General features: G+C 41.9%; 3 protein-coding genes across 4 annotated transcripts in view; 2 read left to right on the forward strand and 1 right to left on the reverse strand.

The window, feature by feature from the left end:
* ntn1b (netrin 1b) overlaps window positions 1-4,843 on the reverse strand; it is a 47,257-nt gene extending 42,414 nt beyond the window's left edge. Inside the window, exons 1-2 of the mRNA XM_040045789.1 lie at window positions 4,565-4,843; window positions 3,348-4,395 (exon numbers count right to left, since the gene is read on the reverse strand). Coding sequence (XP_039901723.1) covers window positions 3,348-4,362 — 1,015 coding nt within the window. The 5' untranslated portion in view covers window positions 4,363-4,395; window positions 4,565-4,843. The remainder of the gene's footprint in view (window positions 1-3,347; window positions 4,396-4,564) is intronic.
* A 2,926-nt stretch (window positions 4,844-7,769) lies between these two features.
* Window positions 7,770-18,184, forward strand: LOC120742458 (phosphoinositide 3-kinase regulatory subunit 5-like). Of its 2 annotated transcripts, none has more exons than XM_040045775.1 (18): window positions 7,770-7,933; window positions 10,001-10,118; window positions 10,618-10,718; window positions 10,814-10,882; window positions 10,993-11,131; window positions 11,888-11,957; window positions 12,099-12,276; window positions 12,694-12,865; window positions 12,958-13,026; window positions 13,126-13,922; window positions 14,879-15,004; window positions 15,524-15,655; window positions 15,763-15,856; window positions 15,975-16,051; window positions 16,150-16,243; window positions 16,335-16,414; window positions 16,504-16,622; window positions 17,630-18,184. In XM_040045775.1, the coding sequence occupies exons 2-18, from the start codon at window positions 10,010-10,012 to the stop codon at window positions 17,775-17,777; spliced, it is 2,574 nt and encodes an 857-aa protein (XP_039901709.1). In that variant the 5' UTR covers window positions 7,770-7,933; window positions 10,001-10,009; the 3' UTR covers window positions 17,778-18,184. The 2 variants fall into 2 exon arrangements, with proteins under 2 accessions (XP_039901709.1, XP_039901710.1); XM_040045776.1 differs by having other exon boundaries at window positions 10,004-10,118.
* Window positions 18,185-18,398: 214 nt separating this feature from the next.
* pik3r6b (phosphoinositide-3-kinase, regulatory subunit 6b) lies at window positions 18,399-26,641 on the forward strand. The gene is made up of 19 exons (XM_040045781.1): window positions 18,399-18,780; window positions 18,882-18,977; window positions 20,321-20,433; window positions 20,588-20,656; window positions 20,785-20,920; window positions 21,000-21,069; window positions 21,162-21,345; window positions 22,115-22,262; window positions 22,342-22,434; window positions 22,546-22,891; window positions 22,979-23,075; window positions 23,156-23,260; window positions 23,338-23,448; window positions 24,981-25,083; window positions 25,170-25,243; window positions 25,322-25,409; window positions 25,522-25,574; window positions 25,695-25,795; window positions 25,877-26,641. The coding sequence occupies exons 1-19, from the start codon at window positions 18,765-18,767 to the stop codon at window positions 26,019-26,021; spliced, it is 2,148 nt and encodes a 715-aa protein (XP_039901715.1). The 5' UTR covers window positions 18,399-18,764; the 3' UTR covers window positions 26,022-26,641.
* Window positions 26,642-26,928: the final 287 nt, after the last annotated feature.

A 26,928-nucleotide genomic window follows, 5' to 3' on the forward strand; every position in this document is an offset into this window, starting at 1 on the left:
TATCTGTGTAGGTTTAATGAATGCCTGACGCCGTTTTCTACACTACAGGGTTGCTCGATGGAATCTCTCCTACAAACACTTTTTTCCCTTACACTTAGAGACACATAAAAGCAGCTACAGGAAAATTCACCTCAAAATTGTATGAGACTGACTGCACCTCCAGTTGTCCGGAGGTTCTAAAAAAAAAAGAAGAAGAAGAAAGAAAGAAAAGAAAGAAAAACAGAGCATCACGCGGCAGGGTGACAGCAAAAAGCAAAAGCATAAATCGAACAAGTGCAAAATTACACGTATGAGTGAAGGGACCATCTTCATCTGGTCTCGAAACCCACTTGGCAAGCCAAAGTTTCCCACAGTACACTCCCCCCTCCCCCACCCCCACCTTCACAGCCCATCAGTCACTCAGGCCGGAGAGGAGCAGGGGCCTGACTGTCAGGGGTCAGAGCGCCATATACGCGGAACACGAAGAGAATATGAAGCAGCTGCCTGGGACATGAGAGCCTGATGTGTCACCATATGTGCGCGTTTCCCAACATTATGCATTCCTTTATGGCTCACGGTCAAATATCATCACGCACTGAGTAATTAAACAAGCACCGAGCTGTGTGTGTGTGTGTGTGTGTGTGTGTGTGTGTGTGTGTGTGTGTGTGTGTGTGTGTGTGTGTGTGTGTGTGTGTGTGTGTGTGACAGTAGTGTCTGTTACGTAATTAAAAAACAGAGAGCTCGCAATAAAAATATGTTTTGGAGAAAAACTATAGATGCTGCAGTTTTTAACGTGTAACACACTTTTAAAAAATGAATTGCGGATTTAAATGATTTGCTGAGCTTTTGTCAGACTTGAAATCACATTTATTTTACTTTCCACGGCACAGTTTTGAGAGCAGCGCCTGCGTGGTTTTGTTTTCACGGCCGTCTCTTTTACTTGCTTACCTTTTCTGTTAGATTGGGTGAAAGTTTCAAAGAGTTTTGAAAGGTCGCGCATAGTAAAGGCACCTAAATGACTCCGGATAGCTGCGGGCCGCACGGAGATTTAAAAGAAGTGGATACTTTTGCCCAACATGCAAAATATTCCCATTTATAATAAGATGATTAAAAACAACTACGCGAGAGATGCAATACCAAAATAAATGATGCATTTTTTATTTCTAATATAAAATATGTGCAAAAAAACAAACAAACAAAAAAAAACCTCGTGACTATAGAGAGACAGTTTGAGTCTCGCTCTAATCTTTTTTTCAGTCTCTTTACTGTAATTTTGAATGTCCTGGGGGGTTTTCTTGCAGCCGTTCGATGTCTCCTTGTAAATGTTGACGTTCCCTTCATATGGAAGTTATGAAGAAACGCTGGGTGGCCAAACGCATTCCACGGGGTGAGAGTGAGAGGGGGAAAGAGCAGGAGGGGGGGACCCGTGCCCCTCTTGTTTTATGGTCAAATTTGTCAGTCGTTCACCTCCAGCTGATAGGAATGCTGCTGCCAACGTAAATGCGTTTCTTTCTTTCTTTTCTTTTCTTTTCTTTTCTTTTTTTTTTTGATGACGACCCTGCATGCAAAGTCATGGGAAGTTGACTTTGTCCTGAACAATAAGTGAAACCAACTCTCCCATAACCGCTCTCTCTCTCTCTTCCCTCAGCACCGCGATGTCCTCCAGCGGGGAGGAGAAATCCAGACACATCATTAGCGCCACAACTCTGCATCCCCACCGCCAGACCATATGGACCAGAGCGCTCAGTGGAAACAACCCCTCCCCCTGGCTCCTCTTCTTTCATGCAAAAGGTGTCAGGACACCCTTATTATTTTCTCTTAGGGAGACATGATCAGTCTGGCTTTTTTTTTTTATTATCTGATGACACCAGTCGCACAAAAAAAAAGTGAGTTGGTGGTGTAAAGGGGGCCCTCCCTCCCTCCCCTTGACAGCGAGATGGATGCCACAAGTGACAAGCCTTTGTTTTAGTAAAATACACTCACATGCTGGCTTTTGCAAGGGCGAAAGGCGGAGGCCAAGGGGAACAACTTGTTCACTTGTTCCGTTTGGTTGAGCAAACCATGGCAGTGTCGGAGACTTTGTTACATTTCCAGGTTTGCTTCGCTTTAAGCTGTTGATATAAACTTTCCTGCTCTCTGTTCAGAAATAATCAGCATCGCAGCAAATACACTCTCCCTACAATTTAAAAAAAAGAGGGGAGATCTGGCTTCAGATTACCCAGCGCTTTGTCCTCCTCTCTGAATAGTTTACTGCCTCTAAAGTGGCAGTTTATACTCTACGTGCCAAAAATGTCAATAAAACCGCCCTAATCGCCCGTCCAATCTGTAATAGCACCTGCTTATGGAAACACAACACGCCCCTGCAGTGTATCTGTGCAGCTGCAATGTTTCCTTTCCTATTAGAGCTGCTACTACAGTCGGAAACACGCGGGGCAAAACGCAGTCACGCATTTGGGCAGGCGCGCTTTGTTTACTAAAACGACTTCCTGCCTTTTCTTTGCTATTCATGGATTTATTGTGGATGTTGATAAAGATCAAAGGTTGACAAAGTGCGTTTTTGCAGAACTGATATGGAGGATGTGAAAGTTGGGAAACAACAGAAAAAGACTTTTTTTTTCTTTATTTCACGGTGGCGCACCTGCCTCCTAGAAATCATTGGTGTTTCTTTTAGCGTAATTTGTATTTTTTTTTTTCAAACTAAATTGGCGAAATCTTTAATTTGCTGAAACAGCAATTAGTCCTAATTTCTACTGAAAAAAGATCTTGCTTTTTTTTTCCTGTGGTCGTTTCAACAACAGTTTATTTGGTTTGGGAGATATAAAAAGTATAATAAATACCCATATAAATGATAATAATTCACCAATAAGTTGGTTAATTTTCAAGAAAGTATTTTGAAGATATAGACGTTTTAGTTTGAGGGGTTTTCACTGCGCAGGTGCTGAGATTTCAGCTTGTTTTTGACATAAAGGCCTTTTCCTCCTCTTTTCCTCCTATAAAATATATTTAGCCAAAAAGAAATTAATTATTTCTAATTTAAGGAGCACCATTTACCATATTTCCCTGTGCGTAAAGTACGCATTTTAGACTTAGGCGCAAAATGATATTTTAAATTGGAGAGACTAGTTATCAGGGGAGTGAGAAAAACAAAAGTAAAGGCAAACGAATAATCACCTGGCTAGAATTAAGTGTGTGTGTGTGTGTGTGTGTGTGTGTGTGTGTGTGTGTGTGTGTGTGTGTGTGTGTGTGTGTGTGTGTGTGTGTGTGTGTTACAGTAGAAAACGCTGATAACAACACTCATTACGATTATTTTGGCACTGATAAATGCTTAAATATTTCCAGAGTGAATTGGAAAACAGGGGATCCCTTACCGACACATTCGTTAGCTTCTCTAACCGTGGCGCGCTGCCAGGGTCGGTCGTAGTGGAAAGGTTTGCACCTGTCGCACTCCGGTCCCGCCGTGTTGTGTTTGCACTCGCAAACCAGATTCCCCTCTCTGTCCTTGACGCACTTTGAAGCGTGCCCGTTACACTTGCACCGTCCTCCGACCTGCAGATCCGACACTGCGTAAAAGTAGGAATCGCGGGCTAGCTCGGAGTCGTCCTCGTTCTCGTCTCCGAACGTGTGAAGCCGGCTGAAGATCACCTTGATGTCCGTGGCTGTCACCCAGTCCTGAAGCACCGGAGAGTTATCGAAGTCGTGAGCCGACGGTCTGCCGTCCAGCGTGCTGAAGGCTATGAGCCCACCTGTCAGCGGGTGCATGTCTGTGTGGGAGTCCGTGCAGATCGCCTCTTGCTCGTTCTGCTTCGTAATTGCTGCCCTGTTCTGCCGGTTGTACATCTTCTTGCACTGAGTGGAATAAAACTGAAAAGGTACCCACGATTTGCCATAGTCCATGGACTTGTAGATCGCCATGGACTCGGGTCTGGGCGAGCAGAACTGCAGGCTCACATAGGTGACCTCAAACTTTTTACCCAAGGACAAGGTGAGAGTGACGTTCTGCGGATACTGCACGTAGTTTTCAGACTGCCAGCAGGTGAGGTTGTGAGGGTTGTTGAGGTCTGTCAGATAGGCAGGTGGATGGGACTTTTTGGGATCTCCGGAGTCGCACGTGTGACAGTCCCTACTCCTCTCCTCTCCTTTTTCGGTCACCACACAGTAGCGGGCGGCCGGAGTGCCGCAGGTGCTGGACACGCGCACGTCCTTCCCAAAAGCAGAGTTGACAAAGTCGGGGATGCATCTCCGAGGATTCCCGTTCTCGTCATAGCACGGGTCCGGAGGGGAAGACTGTGCAGCAAACATGCTGAACCCGTATCCCCCAAAGACACATTTGGTAAGCGCAGAAACTGTCACCAAGGTGACCCAAACCTCCAAAATCCTTTGCATTGTAATCCGTGAGTCGTAGGGGGTGGGTTTGCGCTGAAATGCGACGAGGACAAGATAATCAGTTAGCAGCGCTGCAGTCAGGTATTAAGAAGAAAACAAGACAGCTATTAAACAATAAATAACGCTCACGAGGAAATTAGAGAGTGGGTTAGGACGCAAACAAATGCATGAAAAGAAATAAATGTGTACAAAATATTCTTACAGGGCCAAGAAAACTCCACCTAGACCACTACCTCCAAATATACAGCTCAGCCTGAAAGTGCAGGAGAACTCCAAAGAATTTGGAGAAACAGCCTATCCGATTTAATCCGAAACTACTGCTATAGTTATACTTCCCCCCCTCTTTAAAAAACCCAGAATAAAACCAAGATATGGCAAATGCCCAGCTGGCTCTGACCCTCCTTCTGCCTCTGCCTGTCCACTCAGTCACACCTCTGCCCACCTCTATCTCCTTCTGTCCCATTCCCTCTCTGTTATAATAGAAAAAAGGGGGCTCCGCTCATTCAGTCAGGAGTCGGAGCTTTTTTTTTTCTTTTTTCTTTTTTAATGTCTCGACGTCGGAGATGGAGCAGCGACATCGTCCGACATATTCCGTGAACTACAAGCTTAAAAAGCAAACTCGAAATGAAACTTAAGAGTCATGCAGTCATTTGATTTTTTCAGCTACCTCTCTCTCTTTAATCAACAGTGAATGTATGTCTTATATAACTAAGATACAATAAATAAAAAAAACACGTCTAAGATACCATCAATGACCACCGTGGTTTCATCGCTGGGCTTTAAACCACATCCTTATCTTCACGCACAGGAAATCAGCTGCACGTTTGCAGCCCCAATAAGCTGCAAGTAGCAAGACACAACCTTCCTTTTCATGTCGTTATTGTCTAATGTGCCAGCAAGGGAGTGATGCAACATTGCCTAACAGGCACACTGTACATGAAAAAAGTCATCTGAACTGTCGTCTCAATGAGATATATAATGAAATATTACATATAAACAGCTTAAAGCCATCTTTTTCTTTTTTCTTTTTTATCATAGGTTAACTTTTGTTAACCTTGTTTTCAGTTTTAATTGGGATTGTTATTTTTGGATTCCATTTATTTTATTTATTTGAACAAGGTTGTAAAGTCAGATAAAGTAAGTGTTGTGAAAATATGAACGAGTACTTAGAATGTCTTGATACATGCTCAGTCATCCAGGTATAACGAAATCCTTTGAAGGGAAAGAGCATCTTTGAATCAAGGAGGGGGGCTAAGGATACGTCTTTCACCATCTTACAAAGCTGTGTTTGGAGCCATTCCCCATCTCTCTGTAAATTGTACGCACCATGACAATTTAGATATTGAAAATGACCTCATGGCCCATCATTCCCCAGTTGGGGAAACCTCTGGTGTTGGAAACTGAAGAAGTCACACACAAGTGGATGAAATGGATTAGGGATAGGGACTATAAATATATATAGTATTATATATGTGTGTGTGTGTCTTTTTTTTAACCATTGTTTATTTTTGGTAACTTGTAGATAAAATTTTACTCTAATTAATGTTTTTAGAAATTGCTGGGTTGTTGATAGGAAAGGGGAAGCTGATAAATGTTTCAGAATTGCAACACTCTTTTGGGTGTTTACGTATGCTGTGATAATGTTAGGTAAAAGAGGAAACATCACAAAACAAAAGCAAATGTAGCACATTGAGCATCACTACTGCTACACAAAGCAACAATAAGTTACACTCAGCAGTTTATTTCTTACATTGTGCTAATATTGCGTTGGACTACCTTTTGTCTTCAGAGCTGCCTTAATTCTTAACGGCAGAGACTGATAAAGGTCGTGGAAATATTTGCCAAAAGGGTTTGTTCTGTATTGACATGACAGCATCATGCAACTGCTGCAGATTTGCATGTGCATCATCTGTTAAAGCACATCCCTGTGGCGCTATATTGGATTGAGATCTGATGACTGTGGAGGAAAATTGTGCACCGTGAACTCACTGTCATGTTCAAGAAACCACTGATATAAGGTTCTTTATCCTGCTGGAAGCAGCCAGAGAAGATATGAACAATGTGGTCATAAGACAGTGGATATGGTCAGCAACAATACTCAGGTATGCTGTGGTTTTACATGATGCTCCGTTGGTACACAAAGTGTGCCAAGAAAATATTCCTCCCACCATTACACCACCTGGATGGATCCATGCTTTTATGTTGTTTACTCCAAATTCTGACCATACTATTTGAATATTACAGCAGTAAGAGACTCATCAAACCAGGCAGTGTTTTTTCAGTTGACTAATTTAGGTGAGTGCACGCAAACTGTAGCCTCAGTTTCATTTTCTTAGCTATTAGGAGTTGTGCCCAGCGTGGTGTTCTACCGCTGTATCCCGCTTCTCTCTGGGGAGCACTGGCAACCCCCTAAAATTTGCTGTCCCCCCAGTGCCTCCCCTGACAAGACTGTCCTATGTTGGTAATACCTGTATTAAACATGAGCACAAGAGAGGAAGACACCCTACAATGAGTTGAAACATGAACTTGTTAACTTAAACAGGTTATTATGGATCTCAGAATCTTATTTGGTTTTCATATGAACCCACTTTCAGCGATATCAACTTTAATAGCAGGAAATTAACCAGGCACATAATTCATTTCTTCTTATTATGTTTTTAAAAAGGAAAAACAGATCAGCGACAGCTTCAGCTCTCCTCTCTTTGGTTTAAGCATCTAATGGGTTTACTGTATTTGCCTGAAACCGCCAAAGCTAATTTTGCATCTAGAAGGATTCAAAATCTACTTAACTGACATCCTACCTCACTTTATCTTCCCTTTATTCTACTCACACAATGCACTAGAGGGAACTAGAGTCCTGCACTCAGAGCACAGAGAAGATGCACACATCTAGTTCCCTCTGACACTCACTGAATTATACCATGTGAACAGGCATTTACCAGTAATGGCATAAATATGTTTCCTACTAAAAGGGTTTTCTTACCAGAAAGAGTAGCTAACATCTCTTGGTGTCATCAGAAAACTGACTGATCCTTTCATTTACCAGAGACTGTTCAAACTGGCCATTCGCTGCCACTTACTACCTAAAACAGCTTTCCTAACTGCTGTATGTGCACTGCTTACACTCACATAGGCCATCCAAAGAGGCTTTGGCATGCTGTGGAGTCTGTGTTCAGAAATTTATATGAAAATTTTTGTGATTGATTTCTCTATGTAAAGGACTAAGAACCCCAGTTTTTATCGCCTTATCTCTGGGGACGGACACATTTGATCACAACAGTCTAGACTTTTATGGCACAATGTTGTGAACAACTTTAGTCAAATGAGGTCTGTCTTAAAAAAAGACTCCTCCTACTGCTTCAGCACAATGTCTTGTGTAAACTACTTCAGCATAAAGACTCATCAAGTTCCTGTTTTGCAGCACATGCTCTCTTAGCTGTGCAGTTGGAGGGTCTATTTTTGAAAAGCACCAACACAGGAGGATGTGGTCTCTGTATTGTTTCCCTTCGTTGGCGTTTCTCAGTTGTGGTACATCTGGGATGATCTAGGACACAGATTACAGTGCTCACTGGTAAGATTTATCTCGCTTTGCTGGTTGTCTCTAATTTTATGCGCATTAAAAACATTTAAGCATCAACTTGCATGTGCATCTCTGCTCATATCGTTTTAGAACGAGCATCTATCACCCAGCTTATAAGAGACCTAACTGCAAACTTTAATTCAACCTCTGCAGATTTCCTGTTCCTCTTCTTTTGTTGAAAGCTGTTGATGTAACCGGGCTGTCACGCCATAAAAATACATTTGATTGCCTTAAAGTGCAGCAATCCTATTGTGTCAAGTTCCCATCAAATAATGGTTTTTTTTTTTTTTTTTGCATTGTGGCACGTCATGTTTACATGGCAGGCCTGAACAATATAGCCTGAAAGCATACAATGGATTAACACCTGCTTCCTCAGTGGACAATTGATGGACTTGCTCGCTGCTAGGGGATATGCCAGGTAGCTGCTGCAAACAAATACTTCCAGCATATCCTTGTTGGTCATGTGCTATGCCCAGATGTAGTTATTTCGTGCCCTGCAGCTTTAGATTTTAAGCTTGAACTACAACTACGAAGCCACAGCGTGACTAAAAGTCATTGTCTGTGTCAGTGACTTGTTTCATGTTCCGCTTTAATTCCTGTTTTTCTGTATCCTCTGTTACGGCCGTTCCCAAGTAGAGGATGTGTGTCTCTGTGTTTGTGTGTGTCTTCATGTACACAAACACATTACACAAAGTTTGAAATCATTACCTATAAGAAATACCGTAGGCAGCTGAAAGTAAGGGATATGTGACTGAAACATCTCATTAGACTGGTGATGTTGGTGAAAGGTTAGCTGAGTTCATCTGACCATGGAAGCAAGCAAGTTCGGCGTCACCACTATGTTGCAATACTGTGAACGCTCTGCATGTCTACCCATGTCTAAAGAGAGTAGTTCCATTTTTCTTTTAAAATTTCAACTGGACTCTTTATCCACATTTCAAGCTACATATTTTTGGTTGTTGCTGAACTCTTTGGATAATTTGCTATTCAAAATAATGCCTACATATTTTACACTGGGCCTGCTGTCTAAAACAAGCTGTTGTTAATCTTCTTCCCCTTCCTTTAAGCTAATTGTCTTCTCATTGACTGCCTCTGGTAAACAAGTTTGGACAGCAGGTGGGCGGGGCTGTTGCGCCTGAGATAACCATATAAGGGATATCCTATCTCAGTGACATCATATGAAGCTGAGACAAGAAAAAAGTGCTGGAAAACACATGTTTGAAGCAGTCTGAAGCCTTGAAACGTTTTGCTCACATTATTTCATTAGGCATGCTTAATATGAGCATCGACAATATATATATAAATGACACAAGATGTTCCCTTTAATTTACACTGTGTGCCTCAGAGAGGCCTTTTCCCGTTTTGATTGGTTGAGATTAGCCCATTTTTCCAGTTACAGCTTCCTTAGAAAAAGTACCAGGGGAAATATTCCTTCTCATCCATGTCAAAGGGTGTGATCTGAGTTTAAGTAAATACTGCAGCAAACCATGTCTCAGGGAAATCTGCTCATGCTGCTACCTACTTCACTGTGCGCTTTTTATTGCAGCTAAATGTGTGAACGCCCAAACCACAGGTGCATGTAAGTGAATTCCAGCAATTCTTTTTTTTTGTGCGACCATTTTTACTTCAAAGTCACACATTTGCTTGATTTAGGACTAAAGAGGCTCAAATAGGAAGTTGTCCGTTTGTAAGTCATTTCCAACTTGCTTGTGAGTCACATGAATGTGGTGTCACCAGCTGATTTTAAGAATGAAAAAGTAGAAGTTGTTGAGCTGTTTTCCACCAGCTCATCTCCGGTCCACTCCCTCAGTCTGTGACTCACTGGCATTACTAGGAAGTGCCAGTCTGCTGTGTTTTTTTACCCTGCTGTGGACACTGGTTGGACACTTGCTGTTTGCTTGTGAGAGCAAGTGTTGGTCTGGAAAGGGATAAACAATGATTGTAAAGTGTGGCCAGCACCATCAGTGGGAAGTCTGAGTGACTGAAGAGACCAGAGACCAAAAGAGACCAAAGCATCAAAGGGAGTAATTTAGCTTTTTTTCTATTTGTCTGCCTCAGTAGAAGACGATGCAGACGCTGGATCAGAGCTCGTGCACCGAGGATCGAATCCAGCATGTCCTCGAGCGCTGCCTCAGTCACCTGGGTGTCGACACTCCTGACACACAGCTCTGGAAAGGTAGGATTCAAAAGCAAAGCTGCTTTTAATGGTAACACCCCAGAAAATGATATCATCAGCCTAACAAACCACTATGAGGGGCGGGGGAAGACATGTTAAGACTACTGGTGGGAAAACTAAAATTATTTAAAATAATATTATTTAAAATATTAAATAATAGCCTTTTAAATAGCCTTTTCCAAATAATAATAATAATGTAATAAGACTTATACCCTCAATGACCTGGGAGCTGTAAGAGAAAAATGGGAATTGAAAGTGGTGACACACAGAATGAGCAAGTATCCGGTTATGCAAGATCCTTTTTTAAAATTTCTAACTAAAAACCCTTCATTGAAAAACAGGCAGCAAGTGAAAGTGGCGTCATCGTTTTCAAGCATCTTTCTAACTATAAGCCGAGTACCTGAACAGTCTGTTTACTGGTTGCCATCAGACTGAAACCTAAAAGGAGAAATACGCAGCTCAGTTCAGGTTTTTTAAAATTTCTCTCTGCCCTGACTAGCCGGACTGTGCATCAATCGCTGGTCTTTGGAGGAACTTGTGAAGAGAGATCCCCACAACTTCCTCATCCTTCTACAGCAAATACTGAGGAAAACAAAGGAGGTGAAAAGCCGAAACACCAACATCAATTTCTGCGCTGTTTATTGCTATAGGAGGAAAGGCAGTGGTTTCAATTCAAGTTTTTTCTTCCTCTACAGGTGCTGGAGCAGTGTCAGTATGAGCTGGTGGTGCCGCTCTCGCTCTTGTTCTCTTCCACCCTCCTGAGAGTGAGTTATTATTTACTGATCAGGACAGAAATGAGAAGGAATCCTCCCATTATCAGCTGCACAGTAAAAACATTTGTGGAACTTACATTAACACTTACTCACTCTTGCAGGCTCCTTACTTGCCAGCAAACAGTGGCGTGCTGCAGGACGCCAACCTGTTGTTCCATGGTTTCCTGTCCTGGCCCGAGCCCTGCAGTTCTGCTGCTAAACGTCTGCTTAATGTCATCCAGCAGGAGCTCCGAGCACCAGGTTGCAATGAAACTAATATGCACAGCAGTAAAATATGAAAGACATAACAATAGATACCACCAGTAGTTACTACTAGCTAAGTGTTTATACAATAATAGTGAGCGTCATTGGCAGCAAAGCCAGTTTAATAGAAACAAAAAGAAGAAGGTTGTATCCTTTAATCAGAGAAGGAGGAAGTAAACTGAGTTCAAAACAAAGCAGCTAACAGATAGTTTAGAGTTAACTCAAAGCTACTTATCAGTTTAATGTTAATCAGACTTGGTTAATCAGGTAATCAGACTTGACCAAACAATCCTAAATGGTGGTTAATTCTGTTGGTAAATGTGGAAACTTCCACCAGTAGAATTAAGTGCCACCTAATATGAATCCACTTAGTGACTGACTGCTGTTGACACTTGTTATGTATTTAGTAAAATCAGTTTATAGTTTTGTGGTACTACTTTCTGTGTAAAGTAGAGAACACCAAGTGTGGTGTATGTGCGCATTGATGTGCCTTTCCTCAAAATGGTTATTAAAGTAAGCTACTAACAACCAAAAAGGCATTGTTACTTTACCAGTTAAGTTATAAGAGAGAATATAACAACACTGAAGGTCTAATAGAGTTCATTTGGTGTTGACACATGAAAATATAGAAACCACTGGTTTGGTTAATTACCATGTGACCACATGGAGGCAGTGTTTCCCTGACAAAACCACCTCATGCATTCATACTTGTAGATCCATGTATTTGACCTTTCTCCTATTTGTTTGCTGTAGGTATTTCATTTCAAAGACTGGTAAGGACGGAGCAGGGTATTTCCCATGAGATTCACGGCTCTAAAACCATGTAAGTCCACGAAAAATGTAATGATTACAGAATGTGAGTGAAAATATTTAAAAAAAGATCTGTTAAATGAGCTAAACATTGCTGCTATTTCTGTGCACACTAAACATCTGCGTGTGTGTTTGTGGGCGTTAATGTATGCAGCACGGTACTGCTGGTGAGTCCAGACGATGATGTTCCTACAGAGGTGCAGTCTGTCTCCGAGCAGCTGAGTGCCTCCCAGCATTGCAGCAGAGACGTCACCATCACTCTGATCCTGCACAGCTTTCAGGCAGCTCTGGGCACCAAACATGACCTACAGGAGCTCCACAAAGCCCTGCAGGTGACTCCTCACTGACTGTTTTGGTAACACTTTCTAATGTGACTATACTTTTCAAAGGCACAGGGCTTCTCTAAAATAAGTACGATGTAATTACAATGTAACATGAGGAAAAAAAAATTTCTTCTGCACAATTACCAAGAAATTGCATATTACTTAAAATCACTTACTTAAATTTGCCTACGGTATAATTATTTCTTTGCTTCCTGTGAAAATCTGACTTGGCTCCCCCTTATTCTAGCATACCGCACCTTTATTTGTAGGTAAATATTATTATATATTATATGTAATTTTACTGTATTACAGGAGAACTACATCCCTAGTTGCAAGCTGTAACTATCTAAAGGTTTTTCACAATTTTTTCCCCTTAAAGTTTTTTCTTTGTTTGTTTTTTTTCTTAATGTTTAATGTTTCTTTCAGAGTAAGCAGCCTGAGGAGCTGGACCAGATTCTGCAGTCACTGACGGAAAGCATGGAGATGGCAGCCTCTGCAGCAGATCTTGGATCAGCGAGAGAGGGAATACTCCAAAGAATGGAGAGGCTCAAAGAAAGCCTTGCTATACCTGCTCGTGCCGATGAAGGCACAGACATGGGTAGGTCAGGGAATAACATGAAACAACATGAAAGCACTATATATGAAAATGGCTCTGTTCACTTTAATCTCAGTATTTCCTCTTCTCATCAGGAGCTGTTGACATTTTCACGCTGCCCTTCCCCAAATGCCACAAATGCCACTGGGAAAATGATAACTTTGGTAACAAGCTCAGTTTAAACAGATTTATGACTAAAGCTTCCTTTAACTGAGCTACAGGATAATCTGCTAACGCTAATCCTGCTCTTTGCATCACTGCAGATGTTCTGAAACACATTCTTGGAGCTCAGAATGACATGGATTCGTCAGACTGTTTCCTTAAAACCGGACTTGACGATGATGACAATAACGACACCAGCTTTGATGAGGAAGACGAGGTGGAAGGAAACAAAGATGATCCTGAGTTTCAAAGTCATCGCATCTCCACCGCGTCCTCGTCCTCCAGGGACTCCGGCTATTCTCTGTCTTCCAGCTGGTCTGTGCCGTCTGGCTCATCGGGTGTGGAATCGGGCGAGGAGACAACACAGGAGGACATAGAGGAAAGACCAGACAGCCAGCCCAAACCTAGAAAGAAACCCAAGAAGAAGTCTAGATCCCTCCTAGGCTTCTCCTTGCTTTTCAAGACCCCTCGCAGTCCTAGGGTTTGCCGCCGTGTCCAGAGCATGGCCTACCACAAAGACTTTGAAAGAACTCAGTCACACCTCAAACCCTCCAAAGTTCATCCCCTTCATGAGTCCCCTGCTCCCTTGGATCCTCTTTCCCCTCAAAAGCATTTGTGCGTCCGCAGGAGACCGATCCTGAGTTGCAACGAGGAGGATCTGGTAGAAGCACCTACCCTCGTCAAGGTGGTGGTGTTTGGAGGTGACAGAGAGGCTGGAAGGCTGGCCAGAGCCTACAGCGACCTGCATCAGAAAGAGAGCAAATGTCCCCAGCTCACCAAGGTGTGCAAGCTGCAGTTTTACTTTGTTCCCACCAAAAGACGAAGTGGAAATCCGGGAGGAGGGCACACACCAACTGAGGAGCGGATAGTAGGTTTAACCAAAACCACTACCTCTGTGGTGAGAACATCTGCCATCTCTGCATCTCAGTTTATCCCGTCTTTTATCTCCATATGTTCATAGATAGGATGGGACCACTTTTAAAGAATAATCCTTAAAACAACTTTTAATTTCATTGATCAGCTATGAATGAGTACTTTATGTGCCTGGCTCCAAAAAAAACCTCTTTTCATTGTTCATAATAAATTCGCTTTCTCTCCAGGACTTAGACGTCAAATATATAGACTGTACATTAAAGATGGATGTAGCCAGCAAATTTATTTTAGTTTTGTTTCGATACCTTTATCTGAGCGTTTTGCCTGCTTGCTGTTTGTTCAACTTTACAAAACCAACTTGATAAGAACTTCATAGCAACACTTCAAATCATCATACAATCAGCTTCTCTCTAAATAGATTCATGTCAAAATTGATACTGCGCTGCGTTAAATAAAACTTCAACAAATGATATTTTGACATCATTAATGAAGAGAGGCGAGAAGTCACTTTCTCACAGATTTCTTAAAAGTCTGGAAGAGAGGAGTCGCCCCCTGCTGGTAATTAGAACAATTTGATCAGACTGTTCCTTTATGAGTGGTTGACACTATTTCTCAACATTACCCAAAGCACTAGCTGCTGAGTTAGCATTAATGTGGTTTTGTAGACATTTTTTTTAACAACCTGCCATTTCTGAAGTTTTCTCGTTATAAACTTAAAACTGATATACACACTCAATGGCCAGTTTATTAGGTGCACCTTGCTATTACTGGGTTTACAGTTACTACTTTTAGAGATTTTTGGTCCATATTGACTTGATAGCATCAAACAGTTGCTGCAGATTTGTCGGCTGCACAACACACCGGGTAGCATTAAGCACTGAGTACTGTAAAATAACAGCCATGTTTTTATGGCTGTGCAAACAGTTTGGATAATAAAATGTCATTAATATAATTGAACAGACAACCTTACTTTTCATACAGGACTCAAATGGCCTTGCAGTGGATGACTGGACGACAGATATAGCTCACATGCTGGGTATAATGGATCCCTGGTATGAGCGAAATGTCCTCAGTCTGCTCAGCTTGTCCTCTGACGTGCTCTCTCAGGTATATTTTACTCAGTCACCATCACCTCTCAGTGTTTCATACGGCACACAGTAGAAGTCTATAAAAGTCGCTGATGTTTTTCCAATCACTATCCTTAAGTGATGAAGTTGAATTACAGGGAATAAAGAATCCAGTGTCCTTGTTTTAATTTTTCTTACAGCAAACTAGCACTAAAAGTAAGCTAGGCCTCATTTTGGGCTCATCCTTTGAGGTTTTGTGAGGCACTTGCTATATGAAAGGAGCAATGAAATGGCTGGAGATCATAGTGATGATCATAGTAAATCTCTCAGTTTTTCCATGTGTGGAGGACTTTTTGGAGATCTGAAAACACCTCATGAGCTGAATCAGTTTTGTGGGGACTTTTCAGTGTTTCAGAAGTTCATCCTAAAAATAGCGACCTTTTCAGTTCTCCTTATACCAGGGGCGAGTTGGGTAAAACTATTTTAATGAGCATACTTAATTTATGCGCATGCTGCCAACATAACAACATAGTTTGTTTTGTTTTTTTAAATGACTCAGGCGGCCTCTAAGGATGACAGCGTCTCGCACAGCAACGGCGGTACGGAGCAGCTTCCCCTGCTGGCTGATTTGGTGCTTTATTACTGCAGACATGCAGACCAGCCTGTTCTGGTGCAGCTTTACCAGGTTGAGGTCAGAGCAGATTCATGCGCACACACACACACACAAACACGCAGACAGACACATACACAGGCATGCACAGGACACAATAACCATGAATACTTCCTTCCTCTGCACAGCTCACCCTGGTTGGAGGAGAGAGGAGAAGGGAAGTATTTATTCAGTCTCTGGAGCTCGGACACACGGCTGGAACCAGAGCTGTGAAGGCCATGGGTGAGTCACACTCTGAAATCAGTCTGTGATGTCTGTAATCAGACAGCAGCGACACCATTCAGGCAAACACACACTTTTGCACATGTGCGTCTAATTTTGCCTTGTGTTCTTTCTGAAGGTGCTGCCAGCAAAAGGTTTGGCATTGATGAGGAACGAGAGGCTGTCCCTCTAACACTAAGCCTTGCATACAACAAGGTATTGTTCCCACACACTCGTTTCCTGCAACACAAGCAATAAGATGATGTTTAAATTCACAGCCTGGCGTATTTCTTTAATCTGTGACTCGGCAACAGGTGGCAATCAGTGGGAGGAGCCAGTGGATCAATAAAGAAATCATGTGCACATCAATTAATCTTCACAAACAGTGGAGGACACCTCAGCAGCTCGGTGCGTGTGATTCCCACTTCTTCTTTTGTTTTTTTCTTTGTCTTGCCTATGCTTTGTTGTAAGTTAAGCTATTCAAATATTGCCGGTGCAGATTCAGCAGAGAGCCTGCAGCTCACAATGACTGAAGTCCTGAAGAGGCAGTGCTCCAAGTCCAAAAAGGGCTACAAACAGGTGAGGGTGATATTAAATGTGATGACGTGCTCACTCTCCCTTTGAAACAACCCCCCTTCCCTTCCTCACACTTCTTCTCCCTCCGGCAGCACATCTCAGTCTCAGAAGTGAAGGTGGACAAGATGCAGGTGAACGGGAGAGATCCCGGGACGACGTTTGCTGTGTGTTTGGATCAGGATGAGAAGAAGTTTATTCAAAGTGTCACCAGGTATAAAACGAAGCATCACCTCTGACTTTGGTGGCAGAAAGAATTCCTCCTGCATTTTAAAGCCTTGGAAAATAAATATACTCTGATGCGTGACTTACATGAAAGAATAAATGCAACGTGTTAAAATTACACTGTTACAAGCAAAAGATGTGGACAGATGTTGAGCTGCTGATCTTTCATATTTATAACTTGAAAAACATATCAGCTCAGTCTTTCATTTGCCCTCTTTCTTGGGACCCCTACACAAAGAAAACACTCTCACCAAACTTCAAAATACTTTAACTTCTAATAATTTTTTGGAGCATAAATTGATAACAAAAAATAAATTTAGTAATTTTATCCAGACTTCCACAAAAACCTTAGATAAAAAGCCCAAAGCTGGTGGATTTATTACAGTTTCTTTATGACCTTTCTTTTCTGTTAACAAAATATGAAAAATTACCAAGACCCACTTTAAGCAACAGGACCGATTGGCTCATTTTTAAAGCATTTTCCAGACCTGCTTCTTCTTCTTCATAAAGAAGGACACCAGATGAGCTGCTGCACTTTTGTATTTGTGCATTACTGTAGCATTAACAACAAAACCTTTAAGGTTTTAGCCCCAATTATGAAGCACAATAAATCAGCAGCACTTAATATTCTTGATTTAAATATCAACTGAACAAAGCTGAACCAAAGTGTGCTGTATATGTTATCTTGTGTTGTTGTCAGTGCCTATATACTATTTATACGTTGTCCTTATGTATATGCTGTATATATAGTAATTAGTTCACTGTCCCTGATTTATTCCATAATTTATTCCAACGTCTTTGCACTCAGCACCATTGCACAGCTACATACAGATATGCCACACATGCTGTTATTTTCTGTTTTATGTAATCTGTTAAATGCATTGAGAGAAAGGGATGGGGGGCAAATTTCTTTCTTGTGCCTCCTTTTTCTCCGAATGTGAATCACAACCTCAGCGTCTCAGAGTCTAATGCAGTGTTGCTCTGTCTCGCCCGCAGGTGTGAGGTGTCTCTGTGCTGTAAGCCGGGAAGCGGTTTGGACTGGAGGACCTACCAACCGCTGCTGGGCCAAGTTCAGCCTCTGCACCCATCCTACTGCTCTATGCTCTGCCTCCCCATCACCTCTTTCTCGTCCTCGTATCCATGACCAGCTCGGTGCCGCACTGAAGAAGAAGAAAGCTGTGGGATTTTTTCTAATGCTGGGATGTTTGAGGGCAGGGACACTGTACAGCTGGTGAAAAATAAACAGACTGACAAAGAGTGACATTTTTTCATGCGTGCGCCACAATTGAGATTAAGGTGTGCCGCCTTGTTGTTAAGGAAGTGTACGCATCTTTTTCTTCTGACACACTGGCGCGCTCACTGCATACTGAGGAATGTGGGTGTACTTGTCGGTGTGTTGGGGGATTTTACAGGTTCTTGTCTTACCGGCACTGTTTGTGTAGGGGTGGGTTAAAATCTGCTGTGGGTAATTTGAAAACTGATTACTTGAGTACTAATGTGTACATTTTCAAGTCAATAATGTTGTGTAGTAAACTAAGCTATTTATTCTCATGTGTTGTTGGTTTTTTAAACCTTCATGAGCATTTGCATTTCATTTTGTTTTTGTAGCTCATCCAACTGAAATAAAGACTACACTCATCTGTGTTTGGATAGTGACGTTTTGTTTCAGAATTTTATTTCCTCCAATAAGTTAATCACACCCTGCCGAGCATGCTTAAAATAGTAATGTGATGATCATCATGGCATTATGTCAGTAACAGGAAGCAGCAGGGAATATTCAGGAGGGAACTGTGTTCATACTTACTTGAAAACGCTCGCTCGGACAGAAGCTTCTGTAGTAAGCTTTGGAGAAATGCTGCACACAGAGCAGGAATGAAATTAACAATGCTTTGCACGATGCGATGTATTTATAGCTGAGCCAGTCATCGGACAACAAAGCAGAAGTGCACTTACCTTTCATTGCAGGGTATCAGGTATTTGTACTCAGTTCAATTTTTGTCGTTTCGGTTGCTGGGCTGTTGGGGACTAGTGCTGAACTCTCTCCTCAGAGGAGAGGGCTTTTTGTGGTTTGTTCTGGTTTGAGTCAGCTGTGCTAAAATTAAGCCTTCAAAAACTCTGAAGAGTGGAAAGGATGGTCGATCCCACAGGTGAGAGTTTTCATTTCTTCATGGGCATTCTCGTTTCACCAGTAAAAGCTGCAGTCTCGGAGTCTAGAGAATGCAAACAAAATGTGTGTGTGTTTTAACAGCTAAAGAGGACCTCTCCTCCACTTGGGACTCCAGCTTGTGTGATGATGTCCAGGCTCTTTTCAAAGAGATGAAGAGCGAGAGTTGTTCCCACAAAGGTATCCACTACTGAAAGTATATACACGCGCTGAAATCAAAGTCTGAAGTCAAAGAGCAACATAATGTATTATTAAAAACTCGTCATCATTGCTGAGAAACGTGTTTGTCTAGTAAAACAGACGCTTCCGTTAGCAGATAGTTTGCATCAACACAGGCGATCATTTTAACAGTATTGTTTAATTACTAATTATAATAAATAGATTCTAAAACTGTGATATATTTCCTTATCACTTCCTGTTTTCCTTCCCTTTGTTTACAATCTATTACACATACAGTCACTGGACACTTTATTAGGCACATGTTCCTAATACTGGGATAGACTCCTTTTCCCTGCAGAACTGCATTAATTCAACAAGCTGCTGGAAACATTCATCAGAGGTTTTTGGTGTATGTTGACGTGACAACATCACTAAGCTGCTGCAGATTTGTTGGCTGCACATCCATGATGTGACTCTCCCAGAGATGCTCTGTTTGACTGAGATCTGGTGAGAAGGCCTGAGCCTCTGATACAAAGCAGAATAGATCCATGCTTTTATGCTGTTTCATGTAAATTTTGACCCTACCACCCAAATGTTGCAGCAAAAATTAAGATTAATCAGACCAGGCAACATTTTTTCAATCTTCTGTTGTCCTGTGCAAACTGTACTGTAGCCTCAGTTTCCTGTTTTTTGGTCACAGGAGTGTCAGTCTGTTGGTGGGGCCCTGTCTGCCTACAAGGTTTAATATGTTCATATTTGCATTCAGAGATCCTCTTCACCTCGGCTGTAACTAGTGGTTATTTGAGTTATCATTGGCTTTATCAACTTGAAGCAATGTGCCCCTTCATCTCTCAATTCTGGACTCAACAAGGCATTTTCACCCAGAGAACCGTCACTAGCTGGATATTTTCTTGTCTTGAGATGGTTTCCATGATCAGCAGTTTCTGAAATACTCAGATCACGGTACCTGGCTGGCACCAACAACCATTCTGATGCTCGATTTGAACTTCAGCAGGTCATCTTGACCTTGTCCACATAATTAAATCCTTTGAGCTGCTGCCACGTGATTGGTGGATTAGATATTTCTATTAATGAGCAGATGAACACGTGTACCTAACAAAGTGGCCGGTGAGTGTAAAGTATTAACACATGACTATGTGACTCCTAAAGCTGTGATTTATAGTTTTGAGTGAGGGATACCTAATAAGGGGCTGCAGAGCTTAGTTATTTTAAGCTAATTAGCTAATAGTAGTGGTATCAACCTTCCACCCTTTTCACACACAGTGGGATAATTTAGCTGCTAAAATAGATAGTCACACTTATCTGAGACAATGCAAGCAAACTACTGTCTGCCTGATTTGCAGGAATGCTGGTATGGAACCTCCAAAGGAAGGTGGAAGTCAATCCTTCCTGCAGCCTTTCAATAATCTCAATTCTGGTCCAAAAGCTGGAGAAGACGTTAACAACAGTTTCCAAGGTTTGTCCTTCATCAAGTCTAGTCAAAATCAAGTTGTGCAGTTGTGCAAAAGCTATGCATTTAAAGACTTTCTTTTCTTTACTTCTGCTTAAAAAGTGCAAAATGAATTCAGATACTGAATTCTTGTTTGTCTGGGTTTTTTTGGCTGGTGTAGCTCCATGACAAAAAAACCTACATGTCTGTCAACCCAGTGCTGCACACGCTCTACTATGTAGTCATTCAGGTAAGACGCACTTGGCAACACACAGCTGAAAATATGATATTGTTCATGAAAACACTGCAGCAACAGCAACAAGCTGTAAATAATGTACAAATACAGGCTGAAAGGCTTTTCTGTATTTCAATATCCAGTCAGGTGTCACAATTCCTAAAGGTCTTTATCACAAAGCGTATGAGTGTTTGGGGAAACTGCTGATACTGCCATCGCCATACTCCGCTGTGGCTCTGCACACTCTGAGGAGCATCAAGATGGAAATGACTGCACCAGGTATCACATATCATTACACGCGTGACCTCGATACTAAAATCCGCCCTCACTCTTACCAGACAAACCCTTTCCTCAACAGGATCTCTGTACCTGAAGAGAGTCATCGCAGAGCAAAATATCAAGAGTGAGCATTTTGCTGCCAGGGAAAAGTAAGCAGGCCATATTGAAAGACCTCCAGGCCTGTATCAGAATGATTCAACTGTATATCGCAACATTATTGTCTCCTGCTTGTGTCCTGCAGAGTGTTTGTGCTGGCAGACCCAGCTGTGTTTTCTGTTTCACTGGAAGCTACGGTTAGAGCATACTTGGAAGTGTCACGCCGGCTCACAAACACACGGACTATGGAGAAAAGTGTGCTTTTCCGTGTGCTGGAGACAGGGTTAGGGACGACCTGCCAAAGCTCCAGACTAGCTCAAGCTCTTGAGGTAAATACATCCATGAGGGTGCTTTGGACAAAGAAACAGTAGTGATCCCCAGAGGATGAATCCCATTCATTTTCATGATCCCAGATTTATTATTTACTATGTATATAAATATAAACATAAGCTACATGAACTAATCACCCATTAGTTCAAATGGTGTATATGTATAAATCAGGTTTCATTTTCCAGGTTTCAAAAACAGAACTTTAGTTCACGCCACCTTGATTTCTATAAATATAAAAAAAATAACATGTACTGCTCAGAAAAATAAAATAAAATCAAGGAAAACTTAACAAAATTAACTTTTTTTGCTGTGAGTTTGAGTCCAGCACTGAAAGGATTTGTTTTCCATTGCACGGTGACACGGTGGTTAGCACTGTTACCGCACAGCAAGAAGGTCCTGAGTTCAAATCCAGTTTGCATGTTCTCCTCGTGTTTATGTGGGTTCTCTCGGGGTACTCCAGCTTCCTCCCACCATCCAAAGACATGCACTTAGTGGGGATAGGTTAATTGATTAATCTATATTGCCCATGGGAGTGAATGTGAGTGGCAAAGGTTGTCTGTCTCTGCGTGTTAGCCGTGCGACAGACTGGCGACCTGTCCAGGGTGTCCCTGCCTCTCGCCCTATGACAGCTGGAATAGGCTCCTGTGACCCTGCGACCCTGAAACGGAGAAGTGGAATGGATGGATGTTCCTGTGTCATTTTGTTCCCTTATTCACATCAAGCTATTCATCCGGATCTGATGTGTTCCCCTGATTTTTCTTCTTCCAGGTTTTAGAGGACCATGATGTGAGGCAATTTTTCCAGGATGTGGTTGAAACTGTGAAGCAGAGTTTACAGCATGGTCCCGGCAGTCGTGCAGATTATCTGAAGGGGCTGAAGCAGATATACAAACACATCTTGGCTGCCTCTGAAAAAGGTCTGAGTGTAGTGTGTTATAACACAAGTTATTCTAAGTGGAGATAATAATAATAATATTTCTTATCAACTTCTCTCAGATGTATTGCATGATGAACAAGGTCCTGTGTACAGCACTACAGTGCCCTTGCCAGAGATGAACTTCCTCATGTGGACAGATGAAGAGATGCTATGTGAGCCCATCAAACAAACAAGAACTGATGCTTCATATCTATAATCTTACCACACATACAAGAAGGCTGCAGTTTTACTTGAAACTGACGTTAAATTTGTCTTTCCTTAAGGGAATCTGTTGACAGACTTTGCCCTACCTTCTGGCTCCAACTCCATTAAGGATGACAAAGAAAGGATCTCAAGAGACAGCGGGATAGTGAAGGACTTAAAGGACTCAGACGAAGCAGAGCAGCTGCCTTACACGGCTCAAAAGACACTGCGGGAACGGAGAAATGCCTTGAAGAACTCAGGTCTCAAGTCTGCAGAAAAACTGAGTCTGATGGAGGAGAAGATGAAGGAAGATGTTACCGGAAACTCGCCTCTACTCAAAGAGGAGCGAAGTCACACGGCTCGAGTTGTGGTACTGGGGGACGACAGCACCCTGGGAAAGCTCACCAAGGCTTATTACATCATACGGTGAGGATCCCAAATACTGGAGTGTGTGTATGTGTGTGTGTGTGCATGCCCACTTTTAAATAAACTTTTCTAAAAATGTCCATACAGCAAGAAAGAGGCCAAACGTAACATGCTGACCAAGAAACTAGACCTGCAGCTGTACTACATCCCAGTCTCTGATGCAGAGGCTTCCCCGAGTTCACCTGTGAGTTACACTGACACATTCAAAGCAGCTCTGACAGGTGTGAGTGTAGAGGACTACGTAACTCTTAATACTCCTCACAGGATGAGAGCAGGTTGTCTTTGGCGTCCTGTTTGGAGAGAGTGGATCCATGGTACAGTGTCAACGTTAGCAGTCTGGGAGCTGCCATCCCGACGCTACCTGAGCTGGTAACCAACTGTAGCGATGACATCTTATTAATAATAACTATATGCAGTCCATCTAATCCTGTCCGCCCTTTGCACAGCCTTCTGTTTCCAGGAAACCGACAGAGCTGAGCCTTTACTTGTTGGACACCCTGTGTTACTACCTTCGCTGTGGGACACAGCCCGTTAACCTTCCGGTCTATTCAGTTAAGGTACAGCAGAGCTATCATGTGTAGATATTGTGTTTTACATGCATTTAAATGTGGAAGGCAAAGAGCAAGGCTGGCTTTTCATGTGTCAAACATCGTAGCAGAATTCAGCTAAAAAGAAAATAATAATAAATAATGTCTATTTTTCTTACTTAAAGCTGGACTTGTGTCAAATCGTGTAACTGCGTGTTGAATTTGAGTTTTAGAGTTTGGACAATGAAATGTTTTCCTGCTGATATGGGGACTTAGACATTTAGTATTAGACCTCCTGTGTCATATCTTTGTTTCATAATTTCTCACATTAGTTTTATTTGTGTGTGGATCTTTGTATCATTTTCAGTGAGTTTCAGTTCTTTTTCTCTGTTTCTAATGTAGTAATATCAGAGTTCACAGCCAAAACTGACTTGGCTTGTTCATTATTCCAATAATAGATGAGGGAACAGCCAAATTCTCAAATTGTATTCTTAAGCTCCTGAACCACATAGTTTAACTCACAGAAAGGTGAACCAGTCCCTGTGTTTGCATCTGAAGGTTTTCCCCTCTCAGGGATTCACTTATGCAACAATTTCTTGTTGTTGTTGTTTTTATGACTGTAACAAATTTCATGTTGATCTAATTTAAATGCTGTGTTATTTTTGGAAACTGTTTTTTTTCCAAGTGTTAGCATAAAATATTTTTCCTACAGTGTGTGGAGAACAAATCTGAGCTAAGATGAGAGAAAATGTTTCACTTTATTCACTAGGTGGACGAAATCAGAGTACAAGAAATGTTGATCTCAGTTCATAATAACTTCACAAGCTTTTTGGTGACATGCACTGGCCAGTTTATTAGGTACAGTTTGCTGATTCCCATCTGAGCTGAATTCATTATTTATGAAAAAGATTCAACAAGATGCTGGAAACCTTCCTCAGAGATTTCGGTGTGTTGATCCACGATAATGTTCAGGTTTGGTGAACCCATTCTAATTCTAAAAGTATTGTGACTCTGATTGTAGATTTAGTTTCCTGTTCTTAGCTGACAAGAGCAGCGAACGGCGTGGTCTTCTGCTGCTGCAGCCCATCTGCTTCAATGTGTTGTGTGTTCAGAGATGCTTTTCTGCATGCTTCGTTTGTAAAGAGTGGCTATTTGAGTAATAATTTCATTCCCATTGGCTCAAAACAGTCTGGCCAGCAGACCAGCAGTTTCTAAAATACTCAGATCACGGTGCTCAGTTTGAACTTCAGCACGTCGTCTTGACCTACATGCCTTTATAAACATATGTGACTTGATCCTTACTGCATGCCTGAATGCACTGAGTTGCTGATTGTTTGACTCCGTATTTGCATCAATAGCAGATGAACATGCGTGCCTAATAAAGTGGCAGATGGGCGTCCAAATGTCTTTCCAGCTCATTCACTGTTTCCAAACAAATTCAAATGTTACAGCTTTAACTAAACTAAGTTTAGCAGTTACTTCTTCAGTGTAGAGTCTGGTAGGTGCTGTCATTCGTTTGTTCACGCTGGTTTTTGATTTGATTAAATATGCCGTGTGTTTAGATGACCCTCTCCAACTCTGATCTGGCCTCAGTGGAGGAGCTGTTTGTGTCCCACCTGGAGGCCGACATCCCAGATTTCAGACACCTTAAAGACCGGCAGCAGAGTATGTGTGCTTTCTGTGCATGTGTGTGTGGATATTGATGTAACCACGGTAACAGATGGCGACATAAACTGGCTCGTCTTTGACAGGGGAACCCTCTGTACGACAAAAGAAGTCATCGGTGGAACTCTTTGGGGTGGTTCTGTCGGTCAACTACACAAAGGTGCACCCCTTATCCTTTTACACTCATTAACACTGTCACACTTGCACACAGACTCACACTCACTGATGTTCTCAACAGGCCACTTTAAGCAAGCGAGACGTTAAAGGAGAAGCATCTATGACCTGGCGTGTGGTGATTACCTCAGAGCCGGCAGCTTCAGCGTCAGGTTTGTTGTTGGTTTTCTTTTTTTGTTTGGTTTTTTTTTATCAATTGCTTTATTTCAGTGCAATAAGAATTATGTGGAGAAAAAACTGAGTCACCCTTTTCATTTTGTTTAGGGGAGAGTTACCTGACTGCAAGGTTTGACTCTCTGAACCCCGCATACAACACAGTAAGACGTTATTCTCTTCTGCCTTGGATTATTGGCTAGTTATATCTCATTATGCATGATGCAGTGGAAGTGCTTTATCCATATCTGAAGGCAACCGTTAACTGAATCTGTTAATGATAGAAAATCGAAACTCGAAACATCAGCATCAGGACAATGGAGCAACGAACACTCTGCGTGTGTCTGGACAAAGACCCTCGCAGGATATACACCAATGTCCAAAAGTAATTTTATGCTTCTTCTGTTTTTACTTGTCCACTTTCACCCTTTAAGAAAAACTAACATGCTGCATTGTTCTTTTACAGAATAGAAATCTCTCCATGCTTGGACCCGGGTTGCACCATTCGGTGTAGGTACAGCATCGGCAGCGAACAAGAGCTGCCACTCAGCAAGTATCTGGACAAAGTCATGTCACTGCCAATCAACAGCTTCTCTGGTGTCAGCATGTGAGGGACACAGGCTGACTGCTTCACAGTCATCTTAATGTTACATTAGCAAAGCATATCCGTCCACCAATCAGTTAATTTTCTTCACCTCGCATACAGTTCAGGGTCGTGGTGGGCTAGAGCTAGAGGCAGAGGCAGGTCACCTCTACATTGCAGAGTGGAATCATCTACACTGTCTTGTGTTTAGTAACATTAATGTTAATCCCTTTGGATCCTCTTAATTTAGTAACACACGATTATTTGGATTCCATTATCTCTCTCGCTAACTGAATTCTAAATGCTTACAAATCCTGTGATAAGAGTTAACGGATCCTCTACATGAGAAAAAGTAGTTAGGTTCTACTAACTAAGAATGCAGAGCAAGTCTGCATGTCGAAGTATCCCAATGCATCGATCTACCCCTGAGTGTGTGAATGTTAGAGGTGTGTATGCAACAGGAAAAAAGTGCTTGTATGAACGGGCGTGATTGGTTGAATGAGGCTTGCAGTAAAATGTGCTTTGAGTGTTTGTATTAAAGCTCTACATAAGTACCTGTCCAGTTAATTTGCTTCAAAGACAAAGTACTACAAGTATCCAAGTGCTTGTTACATGTGGCCATTTTTCAATAATAAACTTTATATTTTATAAGCTGGTTGTGGATTTTTTATGTCATAAATCAACTTAATCAGTGCAATGAAATACTACAATAATGCCATGTGGCATCCAGCAGACGAGGTTAAAGTCCCACATGCTGGGGAGGTAAAAAGAAAGAAGAAGAAAGAAACATATATGTGATTTGAACCTCTTGATGTATGTGAATTTTTAGGGTTGAATCAAGTTGAATCACCCCATGTGACACCTGTTAGAGAGCAGAGGTGTAAAAAAACAGCATGTGCTGGAGTTTGGTATTTTCTGCTTTGTGTCAAACTGCT

The sequence above is a fragment of the Simochromis diagramma genome, unplaced genomic scaffold (assembly GCF_900408965.1).
Source record: "Simochromis diagramma unplaced genomic scaffold, fSimDia1.1 OVJJ01000150.1, whole genome shotgun sequence".
Lineage (NCBI taxonomy): Eukaryota > Metazoa > Chordata > Actinopteri > Cichliformes > Cichlidae > Simochromis > Simochromis diagramma.